This window comes from Rhipicephalus microplus, chromosome 2 (genome assembly GCF_043290135.1).
Source record: "Rhipicephalus microplus isolate Deutch F79 chromosome 2, USDA_Rmic, whole genome shotgun sequence".
NCBI classification, from domain to species: Eukaryota; Metazoa; Arthropoda; class Arachnida; order Ixodida; family Ixodidae; genus Rhipicephalus; species Rhipicephalus microplus.
Window position 1 is genome coordinate 283,756,009 of NC_134701.1, and position 19,123 is coordinate 283,775,131.

Here is a 19,123-nt window from a genome sequence, read left to right on the forward strand (position 1 = left end):
TTTGTTGCAAAATAGGAAGGGTGCTTGCGCATATATGTAAGCTTTCAACATGTATGGTAGTCAACGCATCACATTTAGCATGTTCGTGCTAGAGGTACGTCGTTGCTCGAAATATCTCTCGCTAAGTAAAGTTCGCCTTCAAAGAAAAGATGCGCCATAATGACTCTGTAAATAGTTAAAATAATCATACTTGTCTTAAACGATAAAATACAACCACATGAACTATAAAGATACTGTATCACCAGACGTCAATTTTGACATAGCGTTCGGCGTTTGTCGTTGCTCTGGGTCCCTTGCGGATCAACGTTTGCGTTATCGGGCACTGGTTGGGTGATCCCGGGAGGCGCCTCAAACGGTATGTCCGACGGCTCGTCCGGCAGCACGGCACTCTCTTTTACGTCCGGAAGTTGAATTGCCAGAAAGGCAGCGGTGAGCCCCAGCAGCGACACCACGACTAGTGGCAGCCATGACACCTGGAGAAATCCTAGATGCACGACCACTGGCATGGCGATGCTGGCCGCCGCAGAAAAGCACGCACACGTTGCCAGGCCCCAACAGCGCATCACTGTGGGGTACACTTCTGCTGTGTACAGTGTGAGAACAGCTTGTGATGCATCCGTGCCCACGCTCGCCAGAGTCAGCAGGGTCACGGTGGATACCTCATTCGCATCGCCCCATGCAGCGGCCCCGAACAGGGCAGTGGCAGCAATAATCAATGCCCAAGCGAGAGACGTCTTGCGGCCGATGTGTGCCACCGACGCCATAGCACCCAGCTCGCCTGGGACAGACAGCAGCGCGAACAGCGCTACGAGAGCTGCCGGATAGAGTCCGAGGTAGTGAATCTTAAGCAACGTCGCCTGCAACGTGAATGCGGTCACGCTCCAGCAGAAGCAAAGAATGCCATTATTCCTCCAACGGCATCGCAGGCAGGCTGCCTGACAAAAAGTACTCTGCCGAATGCCTTTTCGGTTTTCTAACTCACGACGCTGGCGTGCCCACTGGCGCCGCACATCAAACAGGTTCTCAGCATTGAGCGTGGCCGCATGCATGACGACCGCCTCAGCCTCCTCTAGCCGGCCTCTAGCCAGCAACCAGCGTGGCGACTCGATAAGGGCGGTGACAGTGCGCAGCATCATGAAGCATGGCAGTATGCTTGCAAGGTGTAGCATATACCAGCTGAACCGGGCCAGCATCATGGTGGAGGCGATGATGGTACCGATAACCTTGCTTATCAACAGCGCCATTGCGTAAAGAGTGCGGCGCTCCGGGGCCAGAACTTCCATCACAAGCACAAAGGTAGTGTTGAAAAGCGTGGCAGTGGAGGCTCCGAGGAGGAAGCGCATGACTACGAACGTGTTTAGCCTGACGAACAATAGAATCACCATAACTGCCGCCAACAAAACCATCAATGCGAACTGCATCACTGGCTTTCTGCCTAGCCAGTCCGCCAAAGGTCCCGTGATGAGCAATGCGCAGATGGCGCCCATTGCGAAGGCAGAACAGCTCACCGGCAAGTACCAAGCACGTTCGCAGACCAAGCCAAACTCCTCGACAATGGAGTAATGATAGGCGGAGGCTCCGTACTCCCAGCTGGTGCACGACACTGTGGGTTCACCGGTAGCATTAAAATCGGCATACATGCAGCACCGGCTGTAATCACCATCTTCGGTGCGAGGAACCATCTGGCGCTTCCACTCTTCTGTAGTAATGTTGCGTAGATTCTTGGGTCTAGCGCACCAGTAATCGATATCGTGCTGGAAGATCTGCAGTGGCAGCGTTTGAAAAGGCACCATGAAAGCTACGAGCAAGCCGAAGTGAAACGTCGTCGTTTGGAAGGGACCGCGCCTGCCAACCAGAAAAGAAGCCTCTTCTCGGCGCAAACACCTCGCCATTGCACTGTTAACCGCAGGTGGTGGCAGGGGCGAGACATCTTGCTGCGTTCTCAGCGAAGCCCGCAACGGGGATTGCTGACTGACAGACTGTAGGCTCTCGTTCGGCTGGCTTTGCTTGCCTGATACTGAGGTCGACTCGGGCTGCTTCATGCCCGCGTTGCATGGTGGCTGAGCGATCACCTGTGGAGCGCAGCCAGGTGTTTGTTGCGAATACCTCCGCAACTCGTCAGGGCTGCCGTTTGCTGACAATGAGCGGAAACGGCCAAGCAACGGTGACAGTAGCTGACGAGCTTTTGTTGTCCAGGAAGCAGGAACGTCCTCGGAGGGCTGGATCTGCAAAGCCACGCCCTCGTCCTGCGACGATTTCTGCTTCACAACAGACGGGTACGATTGCCGCAGACCTGGATGGCGTTCGCGAGCACTGGAGCCTATCGACAACGTGCGTCGCTCCGTGGTAAGATCTGTGTCGGAATAACTTGCAGCCGACGTCGTCAAAACTCTGGCCTTCGGGTATCTGCACATACGAGATGGTCGCTTCGCAGAGAGTGACGCTGGCAATGTAGCGAAGTGCGATGAGGAGCCCAACGATGATCTTCGGGAGGCATTAGATGGCGTTGAAGTGGGAAGTGCTATCAATGGAGTCGGGGAGTCAGATGGAGTAGTTAAGCCCGAAGGTGCTATGGCGCTGAAGGCAGAATCGCATTCTTGCGGTGATGTCGGAGATTGCCATGGGGAGGACATCAACGCCGCTTCTCGCATCGACGACGAAGAATGCAACTGATGCTCAGCAGGTTTGACTCCCGACGCTACGCTGCGGTTGCTCAACGTCTTGGCGTTCGATTCAGGGAGCTCGGACAGCGGCGTTAGGAAACCTTCGCTCCTTCGCCTGCACTTGGAACCACGAAGAGGCGACTTGGACATAGTCAGGCCTCCGTACGAGTCTTGACGCGGCAGCGTTATTACGTATCGGGAGCAACGGTGAACGCTTCAGAGGGTGTGCATAGGAAAGAGCTCTTCGGTGACCTTAATCGTCGGTTGCAGCTTCTTCTTCTGGCACATGCGGCTGTCGCGAGCACTTAGCTATTCGTCATTTTCACCACTTTGCCCACTACAGGCCGCAAGTGTTGTATTTTAATAGCTGCTTATTGGATGTGGGACAACATTCTTGTAACATTTGCTTCCAAATATAGCTTTTCCTTAGGAGTACTGCAGCGATGCACGATACTGCTTTTGTACAAGGCGCTACACTAGAATGAGAAATCTACACGTTTTGACCTTGGTAGTTTACAGTACAGGACACATAAGAGGAAGGAAAAAAGAATGAAGGAAGCATTACTTCCTGCATCCAGTTTTGGCAAGCCATGCCGTTTTAAAGCCCACCCGTAGCTTCTTGCGGGGAGATAAAGCATTGAGTGAGATTTGCTGTGGCTGTAGTGCATGGTTCCTTCCTGCAGTAGCTTTTATTCGAAGCGCACTCGTTCGACACAGCTCGACGGGCTCGCTGTGAAAGTTCAATGATGGAACGCGTGTGGTAGTAAAACCTACCGCGCGCTGTGGTATTTGGGTGGTGTATTGTGAAGGCGGGCTTCACATTACACCATCCCCGTGATATAGCTCAATATTACTCTCCGCGATACTAGCTCCTCTTTTTTTTTCTTCGTCCATGAGATAAAGATGATGAAAAATTTATTTTTCCGCCAAATAAGGTGGCCCCCCACTCTGTTCTCAGCACATAGGCTCTGGTGGCGTGTGCCGGCACCTCCACGATTTGAAGTAGGCGAAGATGTCTTGTCTCCTCGCGGCTTCTTCCGCCAGGAGAAGGCTCCACAATGATGTTCACTTGTTGACTGTGACTCACACCCATTGCATTGTGGGGTACTGGGCAATAATTCAATGGTATTGTAACTTTTTACTAAATTTATGGATATGGTAGTGTATATAATATAAACGTTACAACATTGGATAGGGAATTGTTGTGCCGGATGAAATGTATAAACAAGTGGCCGGCAGTATTGCACAAAGTCGCCTAAAGCTTGCCACAGCGAAGCACGGACCGACCGCCATTCTTACTTTCCGTTGACCGAAACGTCCAACTTCGAGGCGCATCGCTTCTTCCCCGGACGCTTCATGACTATCTAGACACGATCGGGCGCAGCCAGGATAACTTTCACAACCGCTGAATAAACTTTCACTTGTTAGTGCTCCTTGTGTAAGGTTCGTTCCTCCTCGTCAGGTACTTTGTTTTCGCTGGCACTGTTTGACGGCAAGTATGAAAAAAATATCTCGAAAATTCATCGCAACAACTAATATCTAAAATTGCTGTAGCGTGCATGTGCCACATAAATGTAGCCAACCCCACTGCGTTTCCTGCTGATCCACTACTGATACATAACAAGGGAACACACGGGCGGCAAACACCGATTTGCGGCCGCACTTTGCCGCTTCTCCTCTTAGCCATCTGCACCGAGTTCTTCGGTGGTGATGGAGCGCATGCCGCTTCACGATAATAATTTTATATCTACGACGCACGGTAGACTATGGCAGCTCTGATGTAAACATGGTGCGCGCTGGTGAACACCACCATGTTTCTGCTCCCGTAATGATGATCATGATGATTACACAGCTATGGCTCGTACCCACTCAGAGGGATCAGCCATGAATCGATGACTTAATTCAGTGAGACTTTTTTTAAATTCAATATCAAAACCACCCCCCGAAAAAAAGAAAAAATACACCCTAGGTCGTTATCAATATATATATCAATAACAATTAATATTATCAATATCAATATATGACTAGCCCGTAATCTTTTAATAACATTATTGAGATATAAATATATGGCCGTCAGGCAATGCGGTGAAGCGAAAATTCCGGCGTTATCTCTCCAAGCGTTAGGGTAATCGTAACGCCCTAAAGGCTCCAGAAAATTGTGCATGAGCTGTTTGTTTTAGTTTGTTTCTTGTAGTTTAGAAGATTCATGATAACAAAAACGAACTAAAAATTAAAATACAATAAATACACAAGCAAACATGCCGCTAATTTCTTTTTTTACATCTGGGTCCAAAACATTTATTCAAGGCACAAATGTTAACATGTACAAAAATACTGAAAATCACCCACATGCTGTGCGCACTGTTCGTCCCTAATTTATGATAAAGGTTGGACGAGGAAATTTGCGCCGCTCATGAAACTGCTCAGTCAAGTACATCTCCTCTTAATACAGGTAAGATTATCTGTGCTCTTTCTTCGACGTGAAAGCGTGGCGACAATCACATAACAACGTGCCTGCTACCGTTCTAAGGAGTTTTATTTTAAGTTTGATTAAATGTTATCTGCTGTTATATGCAGATAGCGTTGGCGCAACAGCCCTTATCTTTGTGGGCACTTACCTTTTCTCATTTTATTTGTGTGCTTGAGTGTCACTGTTTAATTCCGAACAAGTATGATTTGAACGCAATATTTGTCTTCCTGAAATGTTAAAATCAATACAAAAGTCGGACAGTGAATATTAAATACGAATACAGGAAAACTTTAAATGATGATGACTACTTACATGACGGTTCAACAATAAAGCTGTGTGAACTACAAATATAGGTATTTTTCATTCTACTAAAACAACCTCATGAGGGTCTGTAATTTTGAATTCAATCCCTATACTGAATATGAATGAGTATATCTTATTTTACGTAGTACGCAATATATATACATGCACAGCGATAAGAACACAAAACTTATTATTTATTATTATTATTATTTTTGGGGTTTAACGTCCCAAATAAGAATACAAAACGTCTGAGCTGAACTTACAGGCGTAGTCACGCACTTGCTAACGTAAAGGCCGGTTAAAGCCAGTGTGCTTGATTATTTATATAAGCTAATTTCATTTTTCGCATATTGGAGCTGCGCTACCTCTAATTCAGAGGTACATGACAAGCTGCCGTGCAATTTCAGCAGTTGTTTTATGACAGCTCTTGAGTCAGAATAGGTCACAAAAGAAATTTGAAATAATCATATATGACACTAGCAGCACACTATACAGTGCAGTTAGTGAACGCGAAATTCAGCCGAATGTGAAGCGCACAGACAGCCCCCCCCCCCCCCCCTTGTGGAGCATATCAGAAAGACATTATTTATAATAGACATGAGTCAACGCTCATGATTTGAGCCGCGTGGCATTTTAACGTTGGGTTTTGATTGGAGTAATGAGATACTATGGCTGAGATTCATTCCCAGTTAAACTCCCACGTTTGAAATGGCGTATGAAAGGTTGACTTAGCACTTCAAGTATTTTTATGCCATCGTGGCATAAAAACATCGTACCAACTCACTGATTGCATGACCGGAAGGTTTCAGAAGTCAAAGAACGCACAGACACAAAAAGGGGACGTTTTGCGAGCTAAGCCCCTTGTGTTTCTTACGATTTGTCACAACTAAATCCCAGGCTTCAACTCAGGGGCTCTGGAATCGCCGAGGCGGCTCAACAGCTGGCACCTCTTGCATTGGTCGCTTCCTCGCAGGCTACGATGAGTCATGAGGCCAAGCAAGTACGGCTGCATCCACCTTGCGTTGTTTTTGTCGCACGAATTCCTGCGGAGCAGAATAAAGCAAAATAGTGTTCGTTTTATATCGATTTACTCTTGCACAATATTAGTGATAAAATAACGCAGGTTTTTGTGTATGAGACGAACTCGCAGGCAATGCTGGCAGATTTGATGTTTGCTGGAAGGAGGATGTAGATGAAAATTCCACCCAGCTGTACCAATTTGCACAATTTTGCGACAAGCACTCTGTGGGCTCAATGGTACGCAGAAAGAAAGCAGTACCGTGGGTTCTAAATACTTATACGATAGGTGAGGGCTTCGTGCCCGTGTGCTGAGGCATACGTATGAATGCTGCCCGATTTGTGAACTTGTCTTGAAAACGAATGCGGCTAGTATATTTTTTTTTGGCCTTGAACCTAGTCCGCATCACGGCTGTCGCAAGCCATTCACTGCTCATCGTCTTGACAAATCTGCCCTATCACTAGCAGCAGTGACAGGGCATTTAGAGAGTTGCTGTAATGTTAGCGAGATTATACGAAACAATGACCCGCAGATATGGCTTTTCCTAACCTAACCTAGTGTAAGCTAACCTAACAGATATATGGCTTTTCCTTAGGAAGACTTATAGACCTGCAAACAATAAATAAATCAATTAATTCATCAAGATTTATCAATTTTGACAAATAAAATGAGATGTTATGTTTACACAGACAGGCCCGAACTCTAGAACCCTTTCAAGCGTCGCGGTAACAGTGCGTTTTTCTTCGCATGCCTCCACGACTGCTTAGCTAGCTCATTTCACTATCTTCCTCGTTCCCAAAAGAGAAATGCAGGTGACAAAAGTGACAAAAGAGAAATGCAGTATCGACAGCGCTGCTGTCGATGTCGGTGGGAGGTACTGCATGCGATTGCTATATCTTCTGTTAGTATCACAACAAATGCAGTTGAGTTGTTCAGCAAAGTAGATCCGTCAGTATATACGTACAGCCTTGGTGGTTTCGTGTAACAAAGAACGAGCTGCTTAAGATGACATGTCTGCTTTTTTCTAGATGAACTGTTTTGTTTGGCTCATTTTAGTTGAAATAAGGCAGCACGGAGGAGTAGAAAGTCTTGTGGTAGGTGAGAAATCATGTTAGTAGACTTGCGAGACGCAATTACCATATGGCAAAAAGACGTCCGTGGTCTGTCTGCAGGTAAAGAGGCTAGGTGGTGGTGCGGTGTCAGAGATATGTGTCCTAAGTGTATCAATCTGTCATGACGAGGTGGTCACTGGCGATCGCTATAGGAGCTACCATTGCTGCTGCACTAAGAGGCAAGCCCAAGCAAATCCGGAGTGCGTGCCATGAGTCTGAGCACCATGTAACGTTCTTATAGGTTTGTTTTGCTTGCGTTGGTCAATACATGCAAGTTGTTGTTCAGGAAGCCGAGAAGGAGTACCCAGTACAGCTGTGAGTGACACTGAGTGACACATTTTGTAATCCACGAGAAAAACTTTAACAGATGATAGGTGCCTATCAACCATTTTTGATGTACGAAATATGATGGTTACATGATAGATCCCTGTCAATTTATGACGACTGAAAACCTGTGTGATCAGATGTACGGTAGAGTTTAACCCTCGGTGTTTAAGTCGTAATTCTTCATAAGTTCAAGCGTAAAAGCCACGAGGGCGTATTTCTTGGAATAAATTTCCAAGCCTCAATTACGAAGGTAACGTGCAGTTTGCACGGTATAGCTTTCTGAATTCTCGCTCGCAACTGCTGGCGTGTCATGGTGTACGTCCGCATGCAGATATGATCCGCGTACATTAACAGTGTAACTGGGCTTGGCAGGCGCTCAATGAGAGCATTTAACGTAAGATTGAACAGCACAGGACTCCACACGCCCCCCCTGGGGAACGCCACCTTAGCTGTAATATGGAGAGATTTACCCATAATCGGTGCTCACAAAGAAGGATCGCATTGAGACATAAATCCGGATTTATCGATACATCCAATCACCTGATCATACATCTTCAAAGGGTTGCTTCATGCATAACGTTATCTTACACCCCTTTGACATCGAGGGACAAAGAAGCGCAGGACGCTTACGGCATTTTTCGTGTTAACGTAGGTAACCAGATCAACGACACTGTCAATCGATGATCGACCAGGTCGAAGTCTCGCCAATAGATCTGGGTAGGGGTCTTTGAACTTCCAAGTATCCCTCCAGGCGTTACAGGATGATCCTCTAAGTCGCTTTGCCTACACAACTGACCAATGTGATCAGCCGGATGGGTGAGAGCTCCAACCGTGACTTGCGTGGCTTAAGTAGTGGAACCAGGGGACTAATCTTCCAGCTTGTCGGGAGCACGTGGCATCTTGCCAGGATTTGATGTACAACTCCAGGAGAAGAGCTCTCGGGCGTCCGCCGACATCCTTTAACATTTGTCTTCAATCTTCCTCAGAGAGTAAGATCACCATTGAAGTCATCTGTTATGACGCACGGGGGAAGAATGGATGACATACTTTTTTTATTCTGTGGTTGTATACATTCCTGTCGAGTATACTCGTATATTGAACACGAAAACTACAGCTAACTATCGAGAATAGCTGATCTACAGCAGAATATAAAAAGATCAACGCAAAGCTAAACATGGAATTCTGACCAACAAAAAAGGTGGTGCGTAAACAACGTTCGCCTTAATAGCTAAAACAATACAACGAACTGCAATGAGCCATTACGCTTTGTTTTCGACATCGGGCAAGAATTGACGCACAAATCTACGGCTCCCGTTAAGGACGGCAGTAAACGCCGTCGGCTCGGAACGACCCTGTGGTGCGACCTCTTATCGACGCCATTATGAGGTGCCCGTTTGGCAAGCTGTCGTAGATTCGAGGCACCGAGTGAACAACTTGCCAGCTTGCTGAGAGAAATGTGCCAGCATTTGACACTAACAAGAGGATCGTTACGTCTCTTTCATTCCTTTTGCTCCCCACTTCGTAGCTGCAATACAAGTTTATGGTTCCTGCAGACGCGTTGGTGTGCTTTGCGAACAAAGCGGTAAACAAGAAAATAGGCTTGTTCTGCTCTGAAGCTGTAACCGACATCGCGTAGTGTTTTGCAGCTGTGTAAACAAGCCGGCACTGCAAGTGTGCACGCAGGTAAAATTGCGTCCTACTATTGAAGGTGAATCTCAAGCGTCTTCTAATTCCAATTGGCCTAATCCGCTGCATTGTTTCATTTTTAAGCGGCAAGAAAGCTTAGCTTACCCGTCCCAACGTGGGAGAAGCCAGCTGCACGCTATTCGCGTCTCTGATGACTGTAAAGTTCACCATCAATAGCAAAAAAAGCAAGAAAAGTGTTGGAATCCATGTATATTTTTGATGGACTACTGCAACACAAGGCGGCAATATAAACATGCCAAACAAAATACGACACGAAAAACAAACAAGTGTGAATTTGATCATGATGGAAAGGTCTTGGAAGTACGGATCCGCACATTAGAAGTGGCCCTAAATAGATTGTGAGTGTGAGGAGCATTCCTAAAAAGACTCGAGCACCTGCTATCAGTAAGATATAAGGCTACAATTGAGGATGACATCGGCGAAAGCTCTTCATGACATGGTGTCGTTTATCAAGCGAGGAACAGCTAGTGTGCGCATACACGGGCACTCTACGTGATCATTTTCATGGGAAGTGAGATAGCGCCTAGCGCGAACCTCCACACAACAAACAAAGCAAATAAATATAGAAAAAAGCACTGAAGAAACAACCCAGCCAGTTTGCTAAACATACGATACAGCTGACATTTTGAGCATGCACGGTTGTCAAGATAAGCGCAATACCCAGAAATCCGGGACTTGTGTTGGAGCAGTTTAATACAGAACCTAATCTGTAACATCGGACAGGGAAAACCCTGTCAGCCCGGTATGCTCAAAGTGTATGAGTAGTCCAGCAGAAGCTGTCAAGTTTTCTCTGCAACACATCCACATTACACAGCGCGAATCGTCAGTTGCTTCTAATATGAAAAGGAAAATGCAGCAGGAGTAATAAATATCGCTTGCACAAATCTTTTCGCAGGCTTGAATTATACAAACGGTTGAACGGATGTTGCATGCTAAAATAGAAGATAAAAGTGACCCGTATGAAATACAAAGAATTATATACTAAAATATTGGACGTTTAGGCCCGCAAGCCCATTTTCATTACTACACTGCTACCGTAGTAAGAAACTTAAAATGTCGCCGCCAAACAGCTTCGTAGCATTTCCAATTGGAAGCAAAGTATTCACCAGCGGTTATACTATACCATCATCACCTAACAAGAGTGCCGCCGACCAGATTGCTCATCAATCTTGTCATAAGTTACAAACACTTGAGAACGTCTCACGTTTCATAATGTACATAAGAACTGCTAGTGTTTGCACTTGAACGAAGTTTTAGTGACAGATTTTTCGAAAAATTACTATTATTTGAAGAGACAACAGAACAATACCTTGGACTTCGTGGCACGTTAAACTTCAGCGCCGCTGAAATCTTGCTGAATACCAACTGGTTAGGCTAGTTGGCGAATCTACAGCAGTAAAGACTGTTGGACAGATAAAAATTATGCGACTCGACTGGTCTCTACAGAAGCGCGACAGCTGATTACCTCGAACCTCTTACATATACTATAAGCTATCTCAAAAGCACAGAGAAACGAGAAGAATAAACTAAGCGAATCGTAAGCAAGCAGTTCCTGAAACTATTATCTAGAACACAGCTTGACGAACAACGTGTGAATAGCTACTCGCTTCCAAATCTGGAACTCATTGTGTTCTCTTCGATTCAAGTTTGTGCGAAGCATATGCAAATTGCGTCTCTCCAAATTAACTTGGAGCTCTACCGTTACTTCTTTCCAGGAAAGGGCTGATTTGCATAATCTAACGCATTTTGTAAGATAGCGGAGTTCAAGTTAGGCCTCTGAGAGCAGCGCTTCTCGCTTCATTAAACCTGAAATGTACGACACCGATGTTGATATCTTACGTACAGCATGTGAGAAGCAACAATTTGTGATTGGGTGTGAGCAGTATTGAAGCTACAGGCAGTGCCCCCCAGAAAACACTAATTATGGGCAGGGGTCAGTCCCGGTTCGGGCTTAAAAGGGATGGAGCTCGCAGGGAAATTGTATACTCCATAAAGAATTTACTTACTCCCTCGAATAGCTGAGGATGAGAACTACATTGAAATGCGTAGTTGGCTGCACTTGCAGCTGCAAAGCGATTACAGGCAGCCTGTAATCGTTCTGCGCGTTAGACCGGAAGTAGCTCACATAATAAGAACCATGATGATAAAAATTTGCTGTGGCTTAACTCAGCTATGCCTGGGTGTGCGTAACGAGAAATACAATCAATCTGCGCCTCGCTCTTCCTCCGTCACCTCGGTTCGCTGCTTCCCCTTGGTTTCATTTTCACGACGAAGTGTGGCCTCTTCTGTCTGTCCTAATCACTTTCCATATCTGCCGAAGAACCCCACGGAGCCACCCCTTTTATATACGATGCAACACCGGCTTTTCTTCTCTTACAACGCGGTTTCACCAGACCCTCCTCTGACGTCATGTCATATGGCATGGCGAGCAGTGCTTCCAAAAACAGTGGTTGCTGGGCAACGGCCCAGCAAGCGGTGTGTCCACCTGCCTTAGCGAAATGGCGATAATATGGCGAACGTAGCTCTCGCTACATAAGAGTAACCTGATAAATGGTTCATTAACGCGATAGCGTCAAAGAGCTCATTCCACAGAAATTCTGGTGTCGGCGTCGTTGGTTGGGAGCGAAAAATAATCTTACGCATGATCGAAAAATTGCGAACGATGCAAGTAAAAATAAAGAAAACTTGGGTCACAGTGGGGAATGGTCCCTGGTCGTCTGGTACCTAGTGGAATTCGAACCCGGGACATTTGCATGGCTCGAAGATGTTTTACCACGCCCACGCCTGTGTTCGTGAACACAGTAAATATAACATCCTCTGCTTGAAAATGCAGTGATATCAAGTTTTCTGCTTTACAAACATACGCGTCCGGTATAAATGCTTCACAATACACCGCGAACTATTGCAGTATTACTGCATGGTACTAGCGTACATTGCCATCGGGCGTGAGAACATGTGATTATCGTAATTACTTTATGGTTTAACGCCAGTCACCCGGTGCAAAAGACACACGCGTTACTCCAAATGCAAGACCCGCAATAATGGACTTCGGGGAGAGCATGTCGAAATTTGTTGAACTTAAGAAAAAATAAATGTCTGTATCTGAGTGGTTGTCGAAGGTGGAACCCTTGGCAGCGCTCAGGGAATTTCAAAATTAGTTCCTGTCCACTAACACTGTCAGTGTATGTTGTTGTGACCCTTACGTCATTTTTCATATGCACATTATGTGGGAGCAGGCAATAAAGCAAAAAAAGTTACTACTCCTATTCTCTTAAGGCCACGTAGTGGGTACGTAGCAAATTCGAAAAAAAAATTTGTGCAGTTTGACGTACGCGCTAGGGACATGATATAACAATCATGTTCGGACCTCAAAGGCGAAGCTTAAGAGTCCCGTATTCTTATTTCGGTGAAAAGGTTAGAGCTTTACACAATGAGTTATTCATTTTGAATATACTATGCTTCATGTTTTAAGCATACATAAACATGTATGCTATTTTTTTACTTGTTAACGTACGTACGCCTTAACAAATCAGCAGGTATCAGTAAGCTTCTAGTTACTCTATCACCATGGCGGAAATCATGGTAGTACCAAGGTGAAAATGCGGATGCATTTCTTAGTCGGGCTATGTCAGGCATCCGAAGTTGTCCGCGGTGGTGTCCGTGCGCCGCCAGGTGTTATCCCTGTGCTCTTACACCCTCTTCCACAGCAACAGTTGCTGGCACATGCGCTAATCTTCGCCCCTAACAATCGGAGAATGGGCTGCGGGAAAGTGTAGGAGAGGTAGGTGCAGTGCTTCGCTGCTCCTTTCTCGCCGTTCACTCTCTAATCCCTGCGCCCCACTTTCCCGTCCGCTCGCGCCTCACTCTCGACCGTTCGCTGGCTGAGCGCCTCTGAAGAACATCCGGAAATATGTGCTCGAGCCGCCGATGTGAAACGCCAGCGCCGAGCCGAGAACGCGAACACTGTTTGTTTTGTTCTCTTCATAATATTTTTTAACCGTGCAGACTAGCTACTAGAGCTGGAAACGCATACCGCGTTTCTCGCGACATAAAAACGCCACGTGCGGCGAACGGCGCTATTGGCTGCGCGGTGTAAAAAAAAAAAAAGAAAACTTATTCTTCTAACGCCGGGTTCTCACTTGCGAAACGCCGTCATAGACGCTACGCAATGCATTCGCATTTCCTCCCGATTACCTTAGGAGAGGAGAGGAATTTTTTATGTTTCTTGTTTTCTATAATTCTTTCCCTCTGTTCGGGAATCTCTTATTGTCATTTCCTACACAGCACTACTGACGATGTCTTTCCTTGGATGCCTTCTTCAAACATGAAATTCGACCGTCGGCGGCGACCATCCCACGCCGTCGGGGACGCGTGACGCAAAAAACATGATCTGATCACATCACCATATGACATTATGGTGAAGTCACAAATCTGAAACAATTTATGACGGCATCACGACGTCACACATATTGTCGTGACGTTATGTGGCGCAGCGGCACCTGATGCTGCTTTAGCGCCCTCCTTTGGGTGGTGAATAAAACTGAAGAGTGCGAAGCCTCAAGTGAAGACCCTGAAGACGGCGCTTGGCAGTGGCACATGAAGCTATAGCTTGTGTTACCCACTCCTTTGTATACATATCGGCAGAGAAGAAAATAAAGATAGATTTTGCCTTCGAGTCATCTCAGGTGAAGTAACAAGAAACCTCGTAAGTTTTCGAATTCCTTCAGGACTTTGCTGAGGGGACGCTACCCTGCAGTGCTGAATGTGGTTAACTGTCCTACTGACCAATGCGTACGCGTTCCGTGTAGGAATGGCCGACACCGCATCCTGTGATCACTGTGGCCGTGACTCAACAATTCAGCATGTTCTGTGCGAATGTTCACAGTACTAGTAACAGGGACCACCACTTTGAAATATGCTCTCAATCAGCTGGATGATCACACTCTTCCAGACGAAAAAAATCCTGTGGGACCGAGAAAACTAAACGGCATAGAAAAATGCTGTGCAAGTGCAATGAATCTTTGTGCTTTCAACCGGTCTCTACAAACGACTCTCACCGGAACGACATGCATGTGTGCATTCTTTTTTTTGTTTATACTTTATCCCTCCTTCTCTGTATCTTCTTTTCGATTGTTATTTTCCTTGCCCTGCGCAAGGTGGCAAACCAATTCTTCATCCAGTTTAACCTTCCTTCCTTTTTTCATATATTTGTCTCTCTTTTTGGGATCAATAGTGCGTTGTGCTCACAGATACTATTAATGTTCGCAAAAAAATGCCTTTTAATTCTTATTTAATGTTATTCTTGGTTATCCAGCAAATTTATGCGTACCATCTACATTTAGCTTGGCTAAGAAATTCGCGCTCATTGCCCGCCGTGGTAGCCTAGTGATTGCGGGACTCGACTGCTTACTTGGAAGTAACGGGGTCGAATCCTAGCTGCAACCGACGCATTTCCGGGCAGGTAAAATGTTTGAAGCAAGCGGGCTTAGACTCAGGTGGTGGAGATTTTTGGAGCCCTCCACCCAGCGTCTTTTCTTCTTTCTTTCTTTTTTTCTTTCTTTCTTTCTTTCTTTCTTTCTTTCTTTCTTTCTTTCTTTCTTTATTCGTTTCTTTCTGTGCCAGTACAGAAAATGGAGCGAAGGCAAAAGGCTGAAAGCCTGACAAAGGGCCTTTGCTCCAAATACAGTGAGGTAGACAGGCTGACATAAGAATTTTGCAGGATACAGAAAAAATACAAATATATACAAAAATACATAAGGTACATGTGCAAATACTGTAACACATACAACAGTAATAAAGTGTTATTTATAGTAAACAGATATATACATAACCATCTTAATGTGTTAAATACCAATAGATATAGGTTGCGATTTCTCATCGCTATTATGGTCATGCCGTGATTTTGGGACGCAAAGCTCCACAAGCATTATTGTTGTTATTCGTTATTAATTTAATAAGAGCCTCTTTCTAACTCACCAAGTTGAGGCGAAGTGTGTCTTCCGTAGTGCATGCACTAGAGGCATGGCCGAATTCGCGGAAGTTGTCTTCCGCATGTTCTGTATGCGATTGGTGCGATGCCTCGGAAGTTTGTCCGATGTCATGGTTGGCCGTAATTTGTACTTAGGAAGAATACATACTGAGATTTATTCAAATATCTTTTTTTCAAACACGCCTGCAGCGGTGGTTTACAAGTGTGCACTTTACCATTCATAAACCCTTCAATGAAGCCGACTTAGCATGACTTTTCTGGTGCTTTGTTGGAATCAATCAATAACACGCATAGAGAAAATAGGTCCGGGCAAGCAAATAATTACAGAAAAAGAGATCGAGAAGCTTGTATTCAATTGCTGGTCATTCATTTCTTAGGGTTGGAAACATTGGTCAGAGCTTTTAAAATCACCGTGCAAATATTAAGAAGTCAGGCTAGTGATTCTAGATTGCGTGACCACCTAAAATGTGCATCCTAGATTTACCAGATAGAAAGTTAATAGTGTAAATAAAAAAAAAAACACACGCAATTTTCTTTTTTTGTTATGTGTCTTGAACATAGGTCGGCTAACTAGCTGTCGAGTCATTCATACTCAAACTCAAATCGAGTCGTTAGTGACTGCCAGTCTAGTAATATTGGCACGCGTTTGGTTAGCTTGGACCCCAGTCAGTCCGGTTGAGAACAATTTTGCTGTGACTGAGTCTGAGTAAGTTCCACTTCTTATGCCAAACTATGGCACTGAATACCATCTCCTTTTCGACTCACGCGCAACTTTATTTCTTCAGTTTTTGCACGCACAAGCTAAAAGTAGACAAATGAGAAGAATTAGTTGTGTGAGATAAAAATTCAACGTCTATCCTGTTTTATGGTTTTCTTCTGGCTGCCTCGTCTAACACAGTGCGCGCGAACTAGGCCACTCACTTAGCCTTTCATTTCCACAATGCCGAGACCTTGCACCAACCGCCTGCTGTTCACCCTATTCAGGCAAATGATTTCTATCGCGCCTGGCCGCCGCTTTTCATACTGCATTGCCACTTCAGTCTTATCGCCTTCTCTTCGAGCTCCCACTGTCATTCAACTATGTTTTCGACATTTTTTTTTTCATCGCTGGCACAGACCCGCTGACTCTTATGTGACAGAATTCTAACTCTATTTCCTTTCGTTAGTTTTCTGCTCGACTGATCTTTCGATGTGTCACTGCCTGCTTGGAACGTAATGGGAATATATCTGCACTTTTTGGTTGTCGCACCAAGCCTCGAAGCGAGCCAGAGCAAATGGCGACACTCCGCAGGAAGCAATGAGGCACGAATTGTTTTTTCTGTCAGTGAAAAAGGCAAAGTTTGTGTTTTTTGGCCTTACTCGGGTGTCCTTTAGGTATTGGCAAGGAATCGCAAAAGGTAGAAGCAAGTATCACGCTGTAATTTATTACCAATTTTGCGACAAATGGCAGTAGCCCAACGCGAGTTTGCAAAATGCTAACTAACTAACTAACTAACTAACTAACTAACTAACTAACTAACTAACTAACTAACTAACTAACTAACTAACTAACTAACTAACTAACTAACTAACTAATTAGTAAATAACTAAATAACTAAATAACTAGATAAGCACCGCGACCATACATAATTACGAAAAAAAACACCTCCACAACGTGAAACCTGGAGAGAGGAAAATCACCCAGTGATAGACCAGTGTTTCCTACAAGAACATGTCAATCGCTGCAAATAAGCAATGAGAGACAGAAGACCGATTTTATTTCAACTATATACAAATGCACATATTTATTTACTATCAGCCATAGCGTAGATAATCGTAGTCCACATACATGATGTGTTGTTTTTATCGTTCTTCTTTCTCTGCATGTTCAGGTGCGAATTCTACCAGTGTACCAGTGGCAAGTTATCTTTTCGTACACTTTTCTTTCTTCACATTTACATTACAAGTATACTTCTACTTAAATCCCTTATGGTTTTACTGGCATTATGGTCTCGTATTATTTTTGGGTCTAACGAAGAAAACTAGCCTTTGAATTTACACTGCTCTTCATTGATTGGAATAAGTACTTATGCATGTACATCAATAGTGTTGTCGGTGCATGCGCTAAACGAATGCCTCGTAGTTCCTGCCACCTTTTCAACGCCTATGTTTGACAGCCAGAACCAATGTGAGTTCATCGGGAGCTGCTTAATTTGATTATGTTCATATCAGATGCACTATTTAAAGCACGTTGATGTTATTTAACATAAGTAAAGCTGACTAGACAGACACGCAAGGAACCTAATTGTGGTCCTGAGGGGCAAATAGGAAAGTCCCCTACAGTAGAGGAGCCACCGTGGGCAGCTCCCACGTCTGGACGGGAAGGCCGTTCCTGACCACCGCGTCCTGGGCCCTCTGTACGGCCCGTAGCTGAGTGGCGAAGTCGGAGCTCTTGAGAACCTTCTCCCACCCTGCTTCCTTAATGGGGCGATCGTTGTGCCGTAACGACGGACAACATCAGAACATGTGCTCTAAAGTGCAGAATGGACCTCCACAATCCCGACAATCGGGCTCGTAGGAGTCCGCGTATACCTGCTGACCCAGGCTTAGCTAGGATAGAAACGAGTTTGTAGCATCCGAAGGGGGGAAGACTGAATCCTCGAGGGCTTGGCGTGAGGCGGGGGATAGAACCTCCTGCTGAGCTTGTAGTGATTAATGACCTCGTTGGACGTCTGGATTGAGTCCTCCAAAGCCCCTCGTGTGCACCCGCAAAGCAGGGAGGCTGCCTCTACCGAGACTGAACCCTAGGCGAAGGACCTAACCGCCACCTGGGCAATCCGCACAGATATGTGGTCCGCTGTCGTCATTAAGGGCGAAGGTCACCGCCATCTGCACCGCCAGTACCGGAGACCAGCCCCGCACCGAAGCGACGTTAAGGAGGTTGCCCCTGTAATCTACCATGGTCACCATGAATCGGTTGGACGAACCGTTTTGGGTGGCGTCAACGGACGTGATGGATTGCGGATCGCCAGTGACGGAATTGAGAAGCGCAGCCACCCGGGCTCTTCGTCTGCCAACACTGAGTTGTGGGTGCACGTTGTGTAGGATTGGTGAAACCATGATGGCCACCCGCGTCTAGCGTCGAGCACGCTCCGACTCTCCCTGATGGCTCCCTGATTGCCGCCTGGGCTAGTCCTGGACCCTCTGCCCTGCAGGCGAGGAAGAAGGCCTGACGACTTGAGAGGTCCTGTGCCTCGACAACCTCATCGAGATTATTGTGGACGCCCGGCTGCATAAGCTTGTCCGTACTGGCTCCCATGGGGATGCCGATCACATTTTTGATGCTCTTATATGCATCCTCTCTGCCTTCTTATAAATTCTCACTCACTCTCTCTCTCTCTCTCTCCTATATGCATCAGCGCTTCGAGCTTTGCCTCCTCGTATCTATGCCAGCGACGCGCGGCGGCCATATAAAAGGTCGTAAAAGTATAATGAAAAGAACGGATAGTTCCAGCGGCGTGTTAGCTGCAAGAAGATTTAATGAAGTGAATGATA

General features: G+C 45.8%; 1 protein-coding gene across 1 annotated transcript; it reads right to left on the reverse strand.

The window, feature by feature from the left end:
• Positions 1–248: 248 nt before the first annotated feature.
• Positions 249–2,813, reverse strand: LOC142795239 (solute carrier family 22 member 7-like). The gene has a single exon (XM_075886022.1). It carries the CDS (start codon positions 2,811–2,813, stop codon positions 249–251), a length of 2,565 nt encoding a protein of 854 aa, XP_075742137.1.
• Positions 2,814–19,123: the final 16,310 nt, after the last annotated feature.